The 13,773-nt window shown below is 42.6% G+C and overlaps 4 protein-coding genes across 4 annotated transcripts; 3 read left to right on the top strand and 1 right to left on the bottom strand.

The window, feature by feature from the left end:
• Positions 1 to 400: 400 nt before the first annotated feature.
• L203_102822 (uncharacterized protein) lies at positions 401 to 5,955 on the top strand (the record flags this gene model as incomplete). The annotated part of the gene is made up of 21 exons (XM_066212242.1): positions 401 to 785; positions 832 to 985; positions 1,032 to 1,114; positions 1,167 to 1,269; positions 1,322 to 1,483; positions 1,534 to 1,586; positions 1,646 to 2,123; positions 2,176 to 2,336; positions 2,385 to 2,467; positions 2,514 to 2,688; positions 2,736 to 3,170; positions 3,223 to 3,270; positions 3,318 to 3,613; positions 3,662 to 3,974; positions 4,023 to 4,675; positions 4,732 to 4,812; positions 4,861 to 5,011; positions 5,068 to 5,299; positions 5,349 to 5,654; positions 5,703 to 5,784; positions 5,842 to 5,955. 21 exons carry the CDS (start codon positions 401 to 403, stop codon positions 5,953 to 5,955), a joined length of 4,548 nt encoding a protein of 1,515 aa, XP_066068339.1.
• A 1,305-nt stretch (positions 5,956 to 7,260) lies between these two features.
• Positions 7,261 to 9,058, top strand: L203_102821 (uncharacterized protein; the record flags this gene model as incomplete). The annotated part of the gene is made up of 3 exons (XM_066212241.1): positions 7,261 to 7,776; positions 7,821 to 8,823; positions 8,919 to 9,058. The coding sequence occupies 3 exons, from the start codon at positions 7,261 to 7,263 to the stop codon at positions 9,056 to 9,058; spliced, it is 1,659 nt and encodes a 552-aa protein (XP_066068338.1).
• Positions 9,059 to 10,625: 1,567 nt separating this feature from the next.
• Positions 10,626 to 11,465, top strand: L203_102820 (uncharacterized protein; the record flags this gene model as incomplete). The annotated part of the gene is made up of 4 exons (XM_066212240.1): positions 10,626 to 10,733; positions 10,797 to 10,852; positions 10,903 to 11,230; positions 11,325 to 11,465. 4 exons carry the CDS (start codon positions 10,626 to 10,628, stop codon positions 11,463 to 11,465), a joined length of 633 nt encoding a protein of 210 aa, XP_066068337.1.
• A 563-nt stretch (positions 11,466 to 12,028) lies between these two features.
• L203_102819 (uncharacterized protein) lies at positions 12,029 to 12,823 on the bottom strand (the record flags this gene model as incomplete). Its single annotated transcript, XM_066212239.1, has 1 exon — positions 12,029 to 12,823. One exon carries the CDS (start codon positions 12,821 to 12,823, stop codon positions 12,029 to 12,031), a length of 795 nt encoding a protein of 264 aa, XP_066068336.1.
• Between the last annotated feature and the right edge of the window lie 950 nt (positions 12,824 to 13,773).

Genomic DNA, 13,773 nt, shown 5'->3' with positions numbered 1-13,773 from the left:
CATCCGGCGGCCAACGACATGCATCAACAACGAACCAAACAAACTTTCAGGTCATCACTGTACACCAAGTGGCCACCGTAAAAATAAATAAATAATACAAATGGCTACTCGGCCCCCGGATCTGCCTTTCCCGGAAAGGCGGAATTCGCCGCCTTCCGTCATTTATGTCAGTAATTATTTTTCCGAACCCTTTCTTCCATTTCTTTATTCTACAATAAGAAATGTGATGACAGAGTTTAAAATGAAAGATCCTGCCCGGCGGCCAGTAGCTGACAATTCTTTCCGCTGGCTCTGACGTAACGCGGGATGACTCTGCAGCCCGTCAAGTAACAGAAAAGGTATATAATACTCAAAATGACTTATCAAAGTAGCGGCACGACACTCTATCCATCTTTCAACCATGTCATTCACATTCTTTGGAGTTGCGGGTCAGCATGACCGTACGCAGCAGTCCTCAGGCTCAGCTGTAGACGGAATCGTCTCTCGCACACACTATACAGAATATCACCAGAATGATGACTTGCCTGTCCCAACCGAAAGAAGCCGCGCTCAAGAGGTTGGCCAACTAGCTCGACAAATGACTCAACAGTCAATGGCGCACGAGGATGACACGAGTGCATTATTTGCATATGAGAAGGGATCTGATCTTGATCCTTTTTCGGATCAGTTCAACCCACGGAAATGGACACAACTTATTTTCAAAGTCAGCCAAGATTACCGTCCTCCCAGAAAGGCTGGATTGTCATTCACAGACTTGAATGTTCATGGCTATGGGTCTGATGCTGGTATATTGTTTTTAGTCCGATTTGGATCAATGTTGACTTTTTTAAGATTATCAAAAAACAGTTGGCAACCTGTTTCTGTATGGTATCGGCATTTTGCGTGATCTTATCGGCCACAGGAAGCGCAAGGTACAAATTTTGAACGATATGGACGGTTACATTGAAGCTGGCGAGATGCTGGTAGTGCTTGGTCCCCCTGGAAGGTGATCCAGTTCGTTTGTCTTTGGTGAAGGCTGATGATTGAAATAGTGGTTGTACCACGATGCTTAAGACTATAGCCGGTGAAATGAATGGTATTTATCTGGATGAAAAATCCCAGCTCAACTATCGAGGTAAATCAACGAGTCGCTTGTCTAATGCCCATCGCTCATTTGTTTCCTTTAGGTCTTACCCCGAAACAAATGTATGGGCAATTTCGCGGCGAAGCCATTTACACAGCCGAAGTGGACGTTCACTTTCCGAATCTTACTGTGGGCCAAACATTAACGTAACTTTACGATTTTTGAGCAGATTGTCAACTGTCCTGACTCATGATGCAGGTTCGCTGCTAATGCTCGCGCACCGCGTCATCCTCCTGGAGGGCTTACGCAAAGGCAATATGCCCATCATATCCGCGACGTTGTCATGTCCGTTTTTGGTATCTCTCACACAATGAATACGATTGTTGGTAATGATTATGTCCGAGGAGTTTCTGGGGGCGAGTAAGTTGATTGTCAATTCCTTGCTCCTTCAACATAACCTGTTTGTTTAGGCGAAAACGTGTTACCATTAGTGAAGCAGCCTTGGCCGGAGCTCCTCTCCAATGTATGTTATGCTGCCTCATTCATTCTGAGGCCACAGACAAGTTTATTGATCAATTCCAGGCTGGGACAACTCTACCCGTGGTCTTGATTCTGCAAATGCCATCGAGTTTTGCCGAAATCTTCGTCTTGCTGCCGGTTATCTGGGCATCTCTTCTGTAGTCGCCATCTATCAAGCCCCACAAACTGCATATGAGTGTTTTGATAAGGTCTCACTTCTCTACGAAAGCGAACAAATATTCTTTGGTAAAACAACGGAGGCAAAGCAGTTCTTTGTGGACATGGGTTTCCATTGTCCTCCTCAACAGACAGTCCCAGATTTTTTGACTTCTTTGACCAGTCCTTCCGAACGTCAGGCGAGACCAGGGTTTGAAGGCAAAGTGCCCACTAACCCACAGGAATTTGTCCGTGCATGGAAATCCAGTAAAGAGTATACGCAACTTCGACAAGAAATCGTAGAGTTCAACCAGAGATATCCCGTGCATGGCGAGAAATATGAAGAGTTTTTGGCTTCTAGGAGAGTTCAGCAATCCAAGCACCTGTGAGATTATTCCCATGTTCCTAAAGTTAGTAGACTCTGATGGAGCGATTAGCCGAGCTAAATCACCATACACACTTTCTTATGGTGGCCAAGTCAAATTATGCCTTCATCGAGGGCTACAGCGTCTCAAGGCAGATCCTAGCTTGACTCTTACTCAACTATTCGGCAACTTCGTCATGGCTTTGATTGTCGGCTCAATTTTTTATAATCTTCGTACATGTCTCTACTTGTTTCAGAGAACACTGCTAATCATCCGTATAGCGCCTACCACAAATAGCTTTTACTCTAGGGGAGCTCTGTTATTCTTCGCCATCTTAATGTCAGCTTTCAGCTCAGCTCTAGAAGCAAGTTTTTCTACTCTATATGCTTCAACTCACTGACTTTGCACAGATTCTTATACTTTACGCCCAACGTAGCATTGTCGAGAAACACTCTAGCTATGCGTTTTATCATCCTTCTGCCGAGGCTTTAGCATCAGCTCTTACCGATATTCCTTACAAAGTTCTCAATTGTATAGCCTTCAACTTAACTCTATATTTCATGACCAATCTGCGCCGAGAGCCTGGTACGTTCAATTATGATCCTTTTCAAATTTGCTAACATGTTTCAAAGGCGCATTTTTCTTCTTCTTACTCATTTCTTTTTCGCTCACAATGACCATGTCGATGGTCTTCCGGTCGATTGCTTCACTCTCTCGCTCTCTTACCCAAGCATTGGCACCCGCTGCTCTCCTCATCTTGGGACTTGTTATTTACACTGGCTTTGCCATCAACGTTAGCAACATGCGAGGTTGGGCAAGGTGGATGAACTATCTTGATCCTATCGCGTACGGTTTTGAAAGTTTAATGATCAACGAGTTCCACGGTCGGTCTTATGCTTGTTCTCAATTCATACCCGTTGGAGCGGGCTATGAGAATATTGGCATGGACAACCGCGTTTGTTCGAGCGTAGGATCTGTTCCAGGATCAAGTGCAGTTGACGGAGACAGATATATCAATCTATCCTACCAATACTATCACGCGCACAAATGGAGAAATTTTGGAATTGGTCAGTGGTAACTGCGAATACTATCTCTGATATATGTTGATGAACAGCTCAGTCATTGCATTCTTCCTCTTCTTCACTTGCGTTTACATGGGTGCAACTGGTACGAGTATTCACATGAAAGTGGCATTATAATTAATAACATGTTAGAATTGATTACTGCCAAAAAATCCAAGGGCGAAATTCTCATTTTTCCTCGTAATGTGCTGAATAGCAAAATCAAGAAAGCAAAGACCAGTGATGTTGAAAATGGCAAGACTACCAAGACTACTGTTGTCAAGGAGTCGAAAAGCGCTACAGAAGCAGATGAAGGAATCATTCAGAAGCAGACGGCCATCTTCTCATGGAAAGATGTTGTTTACGACATCAAAATCAAAGGCGAACAACGCAGAATCTTAGACCATGTTGACGGCTGGGTCAAACCTGGTACACTAACAGCTCTCATGGTGGGTATCTCTTCTGCGATCGAGCGACCTCTCACTTTCTCTTCATAGGGTGTTTCTGGTGCAGGGAAGACCACCCTTTTAGATGTTCTTGCCACTCGTGTGACTATGGGTGTTGTCACTGGAGAAATGCTCGTAGATGGTCGACAGCGAGACATCTCATTCCAAAGAAAAACCGGATATGTTCAACAACAGGATCTTCATCTTGAAACTAGCACTGTACGGGAGGCTCTTCGATTTAGCGCTTTACTTCGTCAACCCAAACACATCAGTCAAAAGGAGAAGTACAAGTACGTGGAAGAAGTAATGAAACTTTTGGAGATGGATGCTTATGCAGACGCGGTGGTTGGTGTACCCGGTACTGGTATGATTTGACTTAAGCGATATAAAGGCTTCTGCTAACCTGCTTTAGGTCTCAACGTCGAACAGCGCAAGCGTCTGACTATTGGTGTTGAGCTTGTGGCAAAGCCAGCTCTTTTACTCTTCTTAGACGAACCTACTTCTGGTCTTGATTCACAAACGTCTTGGAATATTCTACAGCTTTTGCGTAAACTCACAGAGCATGGCCAGGCTATTCTCTGTACTATTCACCAGCCCTCTGCCATGCTTTTTGAGCAGTTTGATCGACTTCTCTTTCTAGCCAAAGGTGGTAAAACCGTTTATTATGGACAAGTTGGCCAACAAGCACGTATCTTGATCGACTATTTTGAAAGAAATGGAGCCCAGAAATGTCCAGAAGGCGAGAACCCTGCCGAGTGGATGTTAGCGGCTATCGGTGCTGCTCCTGGTGCTTCAAATGACATTGATTGGCACAAAGCATGGCTTCATAGTCCTGAGCGAACAGAAGTCCGTAGAGAACTTGCTCGTATAAAAGAGTCAAACGGCAATGAAGGGCAGTCGACCAGCAGAAATCAAGATAACTTCAAGCCTGAGCAAAAGGCCGAATTTGCCGAGTTTGCGGCTTCACTATGGACACAATATCGTGTCGTTGTAATGAGAGTTTGGCAACAGCACTGGAGAACTCCAAGTTATATCTGGGCAAAGGCAGCTTTGTGCTTATTTGTTGTGAGTATCCAGTCATTCCAGTCCACCTGAATGAGTTTTAAGATTTATGGGTGTAGGGTCTCTTTATCGGTTTCTCATTCTTTCGCGCAGACACAAGTCAACAAGGTCTTCAAAACCAGCTATTTTCTGTATTCATGGTATGTTCAAATGACATGATGAGACTGGTTATTTATATCTGCGTATAGCTCTTTACCATTTTTGGGCAACTTGTCCAGCAAATCCTGCCCAATTTTGTGACGCAGAGAAGTCTTTATGAAGTACGTGAGAGACCTTCTAAGACATATTCTTGGAAAGTATTCATATTGAGTAATATTGTATCTGAGATTCCTTGGGCCAGTATGTCAATATCTATGTTTCTTGTTATTTGAGGAAACTAGCTGATCACGAGGCAGTTCTTATGGGCGCTGTGATATACTTTACTTGGTATTACCCAATCGGTTACTACAGAAATGCGATACCCACCGACAGCGTTCACCTGCGAGGAGCGCTTATGTTCCTTTACACTGAGATGTTCATGCTTTTTACCTCCACTTTTGCTATCATGGTTGTTGCTGGCATTCCTACAGCTGAAACAGCCGGAAACATAGCCAACTTGATCTTCTCTTTGTGTCTAGTCTTCTGCGGGTGAGAATTTCATCTATCTTCATTGTATGGCTACACTAATATTGGATAGTGTTCTTGTGCCTGGTTCCTCCCTTCCTGGTTTCTGGAAATTCATGTACCGAGTCTCCCCATTCACTTACCTCGTCGAAGGCATGCTCGGTGTTGCCATTGCCAACACCAATGTCATCTGCTCTTCCACTGAATTGCTCACCTTCCAGCCTACTGGTGGACAAACTTGCGGACAATATATGGCGAGCTACATCAGCAAATTTGGAGGGTATTTGATCGATCAGGGAGCTACCTCTAATTGTCAATTCTGCTCTATCAAGGATACTAACGTCTTTTTGTCAACCTTTGGCATCTATTACAAGAACAAGTCAGTGCATGTATTTGAGCTTGCACATTTACTAACACAATCCATTAGGTGGAGGGACTTTGGCCTTTTATGGGTTTACGTCATATTCAATGTATTTGGCGCTATTGTCATTTATTATCTTGTCAGAGTTGTAAGTTGTTTTCATTCCCTTGGAAACATTGCTCACTCATTTCTCTTTCTTTTAAAGCCCAAGAACACTGGCAAAGAACAAGCTTCTGAAGCGGAAGTTGACGACACATCCACACAAGCTACTCTTCCTGTTACAGAGGAGAAGCACGTCAGGCCAAAAACGACCCCATGATATTGTGCAAACCGAAAGCAAACATAAACAGCTTCGGTGAAGCTTATCTTCCAAGATAATGTTCGAAAATTGGTTGTCAGATTTGTTCTAATAGATTAATACCAAACATGGATATTTTGTATTTGTGATTTTGTCATAGCCGTTATCTTTGACCTGAAAGCCGTTTTGGTTGTGGGATGCCAATCAATACGGACAACCTATCGTATCCGTTTATCTGCTTTACATTTTTAATAACAGAATTACCAGTCACCTTAATTGCCTTTGTCAAAGATGTTACTAAATAGTTTTTAACTGACCATTAGATTTTTATGGGCCCTAATTGCCTGTTGCATTGAATGAGTGTATACCAGATGTTGAGGTTCATTCTAAATGCGGGCATTTAAAATCAGAGGATTTGTAGATTCATGAACAAGACAAATCAAACATACGAGCAAGCCACTAGAAGACAAAATTACAAATTACCTCTTCAAATTATGATTCTCTTTAGGGAGAAGGGCTACGGTTGGACATTGCAAATGTGCATTTTGTCTATATCGCTAGGGCTAAATACTTGATTGCCTAGAAAGAAAAGAAATCAGCTTGATTTAGAAAAGCCCAAAAGCAAATTGACAGAAGGGTAAAGCTTGGAATATATCGAAAAACTTGACACCATAGCTAGAAAGTGGCGTCACTTACTCTTCAACAATCCGCATGAATTTGGAAGCAGGTATATTGAATTGAGCGGATTCACAACCAAGGGATTGTGAAAATGGCAAATTGAAAAGTTATAGGCGAACGAGTTGTATTTCGAAATCATAGTCTTCAAAGATGGAATTCATAGTCACACCGATCACTCGATTGTTGGAGAATGTAGGAGAACATCATTTGCCTTGCCGCCGGAATAAATTCGTAGAGATACTGGAGAGTATAGGAATGCCATTATTGCTGAACCACTTTTGAAAAAGTCGATTTTCCAGCCAATGAAATGTCGTTGCCGTCCTTGGTACAACAGAAAGAGATTTTTCCTTTACGTTGTATCTGCTGAGGAGTAAAGGCTGTCATTGGAATACTCTGAAAAATGATGTAAGAAAGATTAAAATTTAATGAGCTTGATGCCAATAACATAGTTGATGAAACAAGGCAACGTTTGTATATATTACGTAACACTTGCGCTCATCTTTCGTTGTTTCATTTTACAAGTCATCTTGTCAACCCTTGTTTTCATTTTTATTCGTTTTGCATCGTCTTGTTTCTATACGTTTTGTTTTCGAATGCCTGATTCTATTTTACACCCTATATAGTTCTTGTCATCTTACGATTCCGACGATGATTAACGCTCCTCGTGTTTTGCTACATTCTTTTCAACGCCAACATCAGCAAGAACCTCTGAGTCCTTCAAGAGCATCAACAAGTGCCTCTCAAGCTTCATACTCCACATATGCCTCTCAATTCTCCCAGGCCTCTCGCTCACCTTTTTCAAAGACACAAACTCGTGACTATCTCGTACTTGAATCAAATAATTCCATCCATCATGGTAGTATCGCTTCGAGTAGTCGCACTGGAACTGGAAAAAGTTCCATCAAACTCCGAAACCCCTTCAAGAAAAAGAACGATCTTGTCTCGCAAATCGAAAAGGCAGAAAAACTGGAACGTGAACGAGCTTACAAGCAGCAACTAAAAGAAGAAGAGACCACAACCAAAAAATCTGGGTTGGTCAGGCAAGGAACTAAAATCTTGAAGAGGCGATTTTCGTTGAACAGAGAGTTCAAAGCGACTATGGCGCCTTGGGTTTCAAAGCAGGGGCATGAGGAAGAAGAGGAGATGATCATGCTGGAAGACGGAGTAAGTCGCGATGCACTTTATAGGCTTGAATAATGTTTCTTTAGAACCCTTTCCAATCCTCTCTTTCGTTTCAAGCTCCTATTTCTACCTTTAATTCCAACCTCATCCTTGGTTCAAATCGAATAGGATTGGACTATGACTCATATTCTGACAGACAGGTAATTTCTGGGCCGAAACCCATCCGAAGTGACTCGCTCGTCAAGATTCAATCTCGTCTTAACGATGCCGCTAAACATCAATCCATTGAGGAACATAGCCAAGAGGCAACCCCCAAGAAACCACGTCCCAAAGCCCGACCCAAGAGCATTTATATGAAGCGACCATTATCGACTGTTTTGATGCCGTCTTCTGTGAAAAATGCTGCTAAAACTCTTAAAACTGATCTTCCTCGGCCAATCGACTTTTCACGGCATATAACTACTAAGGAAGAACTTCTCAATTGTCCGCTTCCCCTACATACTCCTCAAGGTCTTCCCAGCCGATACCGGCCCTATGGTACAACAATCTTTGACATATATCCTGACGAAGACCTGGACTATCACCCTACACCTCCTTTTTCTACACGAGATTCGGCCCCGAATTTTACTTTTAGTTCTACGTATCTACAAAATAGGACTGCAGATGAACGATCGAATCAATCCACTAACATCGGCCGTCCTATCAAACGTACAAGTCCTAGCAAACGCCATTCACGTGTTTTTGCATTACCTAACGCTCTCTTTGATCTCTGGCAGTATGGACTAGATGATATAGAAGCCCAAGAAGTGGATGACGAAGACCTCGTCCGTCGACGTGTTCTTCCTATATTTGCTCATATCCGTTCTTCTGGGAAAATTCCGACCCGAGGCAACGGCCATACCCGCAATAATAGTCAAGAACCGAGCAATTACATGACACAAGGGTTCAGAATGGAAATCTCATCACCTAGCGCGAGTAGCAGGGAAAGTGAGAGCCTCGGAAGCGGCGGGGTTGTGCATGGCAGTGTTGAGAGAGCCCATGTCATGTCCCTCAAATACGCCAAGCCCAAAACGGCTAAAGCTAAGAGCAGTGAGTTATATTCTTAAAAAATTGGAGTTGGAACACTTTATGGCTTTTTTCTCCATTTATCTGTTTTTGCTTGATAGTGCTTAACTCTTTCTTAGATGTTTCAAGCCCTCTCGATGCTTATTTTTCCGATTTTGGCGGTGCTCACCCTTTGGGGGATCTGACTGATTCCTTCGAGGATTACAGCCCTACTGAACCAAGTTTTGCTATAAACAAACCTATGGGTGAAGCCTTTTGATCTTTAAACCACGGCTTGCACAGTATGAGTATACCATTGGAATCTATCAAGTTCTGAGGTATGTTATGAGTAAAGTAGTTATTTGTCAAACGAGTACTTTGTTGGTAGCATGACTTGTATGTTGCTCCCTTTATGAGTTGTTTTATGTTTTCGTCACACTTCATGTGCAAACCATATGTGATGTCTGTCTTTTTCTATCGCTCACGCTTCTTATCGAATCGTTCACTGTTGAGAATGCTAGTGATCCTTGCCTCAAGTAGTATACAGTTGCGATTTGTTTCGTGAATACTAATGGTGGTAACGTTCTGTCGACAGATACTTGCTTTGAACACTAGGCTACATCACATTTCAACTTCCTAGGATGTTTTCTCTTCAACGTTCCAAGGAAGTACAAACTAGTATTCAACTTTTAGTTAGTATCTCAACTGAAGACAGTATCTTAGATACCGTGGAATCTACCATCAATGCAATTCTTTCTTCATTAGACATGTGTACTACCAGTTGTATATTACACAAATGGTTTATGGCTTTGTTAAATCATATGTCTTTCCAACCACCAACATCAAGTCACTCTTTCAGTACAAGACAACAACGATGTGATGAAGAGTGTAGTCTCTGCTTCCTTTACCCAAGGCTTGGGAATAAATGTAATGTTTATAGTAACCTTTATTGTTTCAACTGCTTGGTTACAATAAAACTATTGAAACACCTAGACTTTGCCCAAATGACTAATCCACAAAGGTTACCTTTGTAGATCTTGGTATTTGAACATTGTTACATCTCGAACTGCAACAATCCAATCCATTACAATATATACACTACGACAGCTCCACCTACCAAGTTGTCAAGTGGCTGTATTTTGGGGCAAAGCGTAGGATAGTGTCAAGTGTAACGACATACATACATTTTGTTATATACACCACACTGTCAGGATTCGGGATTGATCCTTGGGCTTTGAGCTGGTGGCCTTGGAACGAGAGTAACTGGGTAAGATGTGTCTAGCTAGAAAAGTCTCAGACAGTTATCAAGATTCATTCTCCAGGAATCTATGAATAATGCGTCGTTCCTTATATCTCCTCTCTTCTGCGTCTTTCGGCCAAGTCCTAGTTCAACCAGCTATACCATGTCTGAGCCATACACAGTATCATGTGCTTGGCTGTCTTTTGCCTGTCATGGTCCTTGTTGAAGATAGTGCCGCCACTATCGGGATTAGGAGTTAGTAACCAGGACGCAGAGGTTGAGGGATACATATCAGTCAACGAAATAGTCTTCTATGAATTATACTTCTTCCCCGGTTATCCTTGAACATAATAATTCACAGTCTTGACACACACTCACTTACTCATATTGTATGTCTAGAGTACAACTCCACGCTTCTGTACATGTATATATATAGGCATTCTCTTCCTTTTGGTTTCTCTTTACCGCTTAGAATAAGCTAAAGAGCAACCAGTCGAGGTTTGGTCCATTCACAATACAAGGATCATATTTATCTGGCATCAGAACAGCGCTTTATCTATACTCCAATTCAAAACTTTCAGAGTGGAAAATGGCTGGACAGCAAGGAATGACCCCAGCTCCAGTGCGCATAGATGGTACAGAATCCTATATCCCTCTCTTGAACTTCCCAGAAATCAGGTTGACGCCATGGAAGGAGGACGATGTGGATGATATGGTACGGTCATCCGTGTTCTCTGCCATATCCTAATATACTACATCACTTACAAGAATTGAATAGGTCAAACTATACAACACACCTGCAATTGGGAAATGGGCTTGTCGTCGTCCATATCCGTAAGTTCTGCTGTAGTAGACAGATGAATATCGGTCTCATCAAAAACTAGATACAAGAAAGAACATACAGACTTTATCATCTCAACACTCCCGTCTCTTGATGCATCGATAGACATCATCAAATCTTCGCTTCCTCATCCACCATCTAGTCCCAGCCAAATGCAGAGTATTCGCTGTTTTCCTTTTAGCGCTCTACGGGTAATATCCACAGGAAAGGTCATTGGAAGCGTCATTGTTGGGCCTGGAGAAAAAGAGGAGGGAGTATGGGAAATTGGGTATGACCTGTTGCCTTCATACTGGGGAAAAGGGATCGGAAAGTGTATGATTCTGAGCACATTGGAATTTCTCAGATGGCTGGGTATCAAAAGGGTTGTTGCGGTAAGTTTTTTCTGTTTGGCTTGCAACCATGAACCCCTTGTCCCATTTTGATGAGCTTCTTGATGACAAGGCAAACGTTGACTACCTATATCAGTTTTACCAACCAGAAAATATAGCCTCGGGTGCCGTGCTCTCTCGTTTGGGTTTTACCAAGTATGTTGAAAAAGAGTTGGAGTGGCCAGAAGAAAAAGGTGGAGACAAGAGACTTGTTTATGGGATGACGATTGACTTATAGGCTTCATTTTGAATATTTATGTGGATACAAGTGGTTGAGACAAGTATGAAAAGATGTGTCTCTATATGGCAAAAGTCGCTGTGGGAGTGGTGGTTGGCATTATCTAGGGATTGAAGGATTGTCGTAGGGGCGGACCAGTCAATGTGAGATTATGCCATTCATGGAGGTAAGAGAAAGACAAGATATGGAAGGAGCGTTATATATCTCTTAACGGAGACAATTCTCATTTACGTAATGTCTCTCCATGTTCTTGCTATCTCGCGTAGCTAGATCACCTTATTCTGACAATCTTTGTCTATCCCAGTTAGACACATCTTACCCAAGCTACCTCTTGTCCCAGCGCCTTCAGTTCGAAGACCCAAGAATCAGCTCAAATCCTGATATCTAATTATTAGGGGCCAGCACGGATGATTGCATTATAACAGAACGATCAACATCTCAATGCCTACATCTCTCAGCTAGAATGTTGTAATGATTGATACCAGTTGTCCCTCAACCTCTAAGAAAGGAAAAGATGAAGAGAGCTGGATAAAAGTGTATGGGAAGTGACATCGCTGAATAAACTATGCACAGGCCGACACCATCGGAGTCGTAGTCTGATGTGCGAAGCTCACTCCATTTGGTGAATACTCAGAGGATGGATACCCAGATGATTTTGTACTGCTTAATCCATTTGGAATGACTTCTGTGTGTTCTTTCTGAGACGCTTTAGTCATGTTGTCCTTGAATTCTGAGGCAAACTTGTGAAGAATAGAGCGCAAAATATCCTGATGAGACTGCCCAGAGGATGAATCTGTACGGACTATCTCCTCTATGAATCTCTTACGAAGCCTTTTTTCCCAAGACGCTTCAGTCCCATCATTGCGTTTTGACACATATCCGTTAATCTGAGCTCTGAGTCGTTCGGTGTTGGCACCAACATTTTCCAGGTCATTTTTAGCTTTGGATGTCTCTTCATTTATTTCTCCTATCCTGTCTGTCCAAGATTTATCGCCGCGGCAATTCTCGAGTTCATCCATGTCGGTCCATGGGATCGACACTCTATCATTCCTCTTTTGCCCCTCCAAATCGCTCATTCTGATAGTCTCCGGATTGTCTCCGGTGTATTTTATTAGTTCTTTATAATACATCTGGAGCAATTTCTTCTCTCTCTCAACATCTTTTCTAGCACCCTTGCATTTCCACAAGGCGACCTTGTAGTCCTCTGGCGCGTGGGAAAGCCAATCATCTTGTGGTGTCGGTCGTGACGATGGCAGTAATATTAACTGTGATATGAGCCAAGAAATCCATTCAGTGTTTGCTGATAGGTCAGTAGAATCTCCCCTATTGAAAGTTGGTGGAATGTAATCACTACTCATGGTGGAGACGATGACAATGTGAATGTGAATGATACAACAAGACCAGATATCCCAAACTGTCAAGTAACGTATACTTTGGCCCAGGCGGCGAATCAATGGAGCCTTTCTCCATTTGCTCTCCCGTTTGCAAGCGACCATGGTTCGACGAGTCTCCGCAGATACAAAGGATTGGTGATGCTCCATTGATTTGGATCAACGAGGTAGTGACAGAAGCATAGATTCTTCAAGATCGCATCGAGCCATCTGTCAGGATTCTGGATTGGTTCGCAGGGCTTTGGGTTGAAGGTTTTGGGACGAGGGGTAGCTTTGGTAAGATGCGTCTAAGTGGAATAGATTCAGACAGCTATCAAGATTGATTCTCTGTGGATCTATCAGCCATAATACCTTCCTTATAACTTCCTTATTTCTGCGTCCTTCGGCCAGGTCCCAGTTGAACCAACTATACCATGCCTGAGGCATACACAATATCCTGTCCTTCACTGTCCTTCACTGTCCTTCACTGTCCTTTCTCTGTCTATGATCCTGTTATAGGGGCATACTAAACCTTGTGCTTGAAGTATATTCGATTTTACAAGTCAAAGCAACGCATCGATACCTGATGTATTAAAAGTCGTCAGTAAACTGCCCTTTCAAGGTGCCTGCAACCAGGATGCCTCACCTACCAGCATGATTATTCGCTGTCATTAATGGTTAATTGGTGCATGCTTTGCCAAACATCAAGCTTCGTTATTTAATGCTGTTCATCTTTGAGAATTTGTTGGGCTTTGCCTTACCCTCTCATGATTATTTGTTTGCTTATAAAATTCATGCTACTGATGTTCCTTGCTCTTCTCTCTTTGGAGATCATTCGTGCGTACATTCCAATTCACAACATTCCTACATTCTGCCTTTTCTACCTGTCAATGCTGTGTTAGCAGGAGAAAGGAGTTTCAAGAGGTCAAGTATGAGAT

Source organism: Cryptococcus depauperatus, chromosome 3, assembly GCF_001720195.1.
Source record: "Cryptococcus depauperatus CBS 7841 chromosome 3, complete sequence".
Classification (NCBI taxonomy): domain Eukaryota; kingdom Fungi; phylum Basidiomycota; class Tremellomycetes; order Tremellales; family Cryptococcaceae; genus Cryptococcus; species Cryptococcus depauperatus.
Note: the sequence above shows the minus strand (reverse complement) of the source record. Positions and strands in the feature narration are given on the sequence as shown.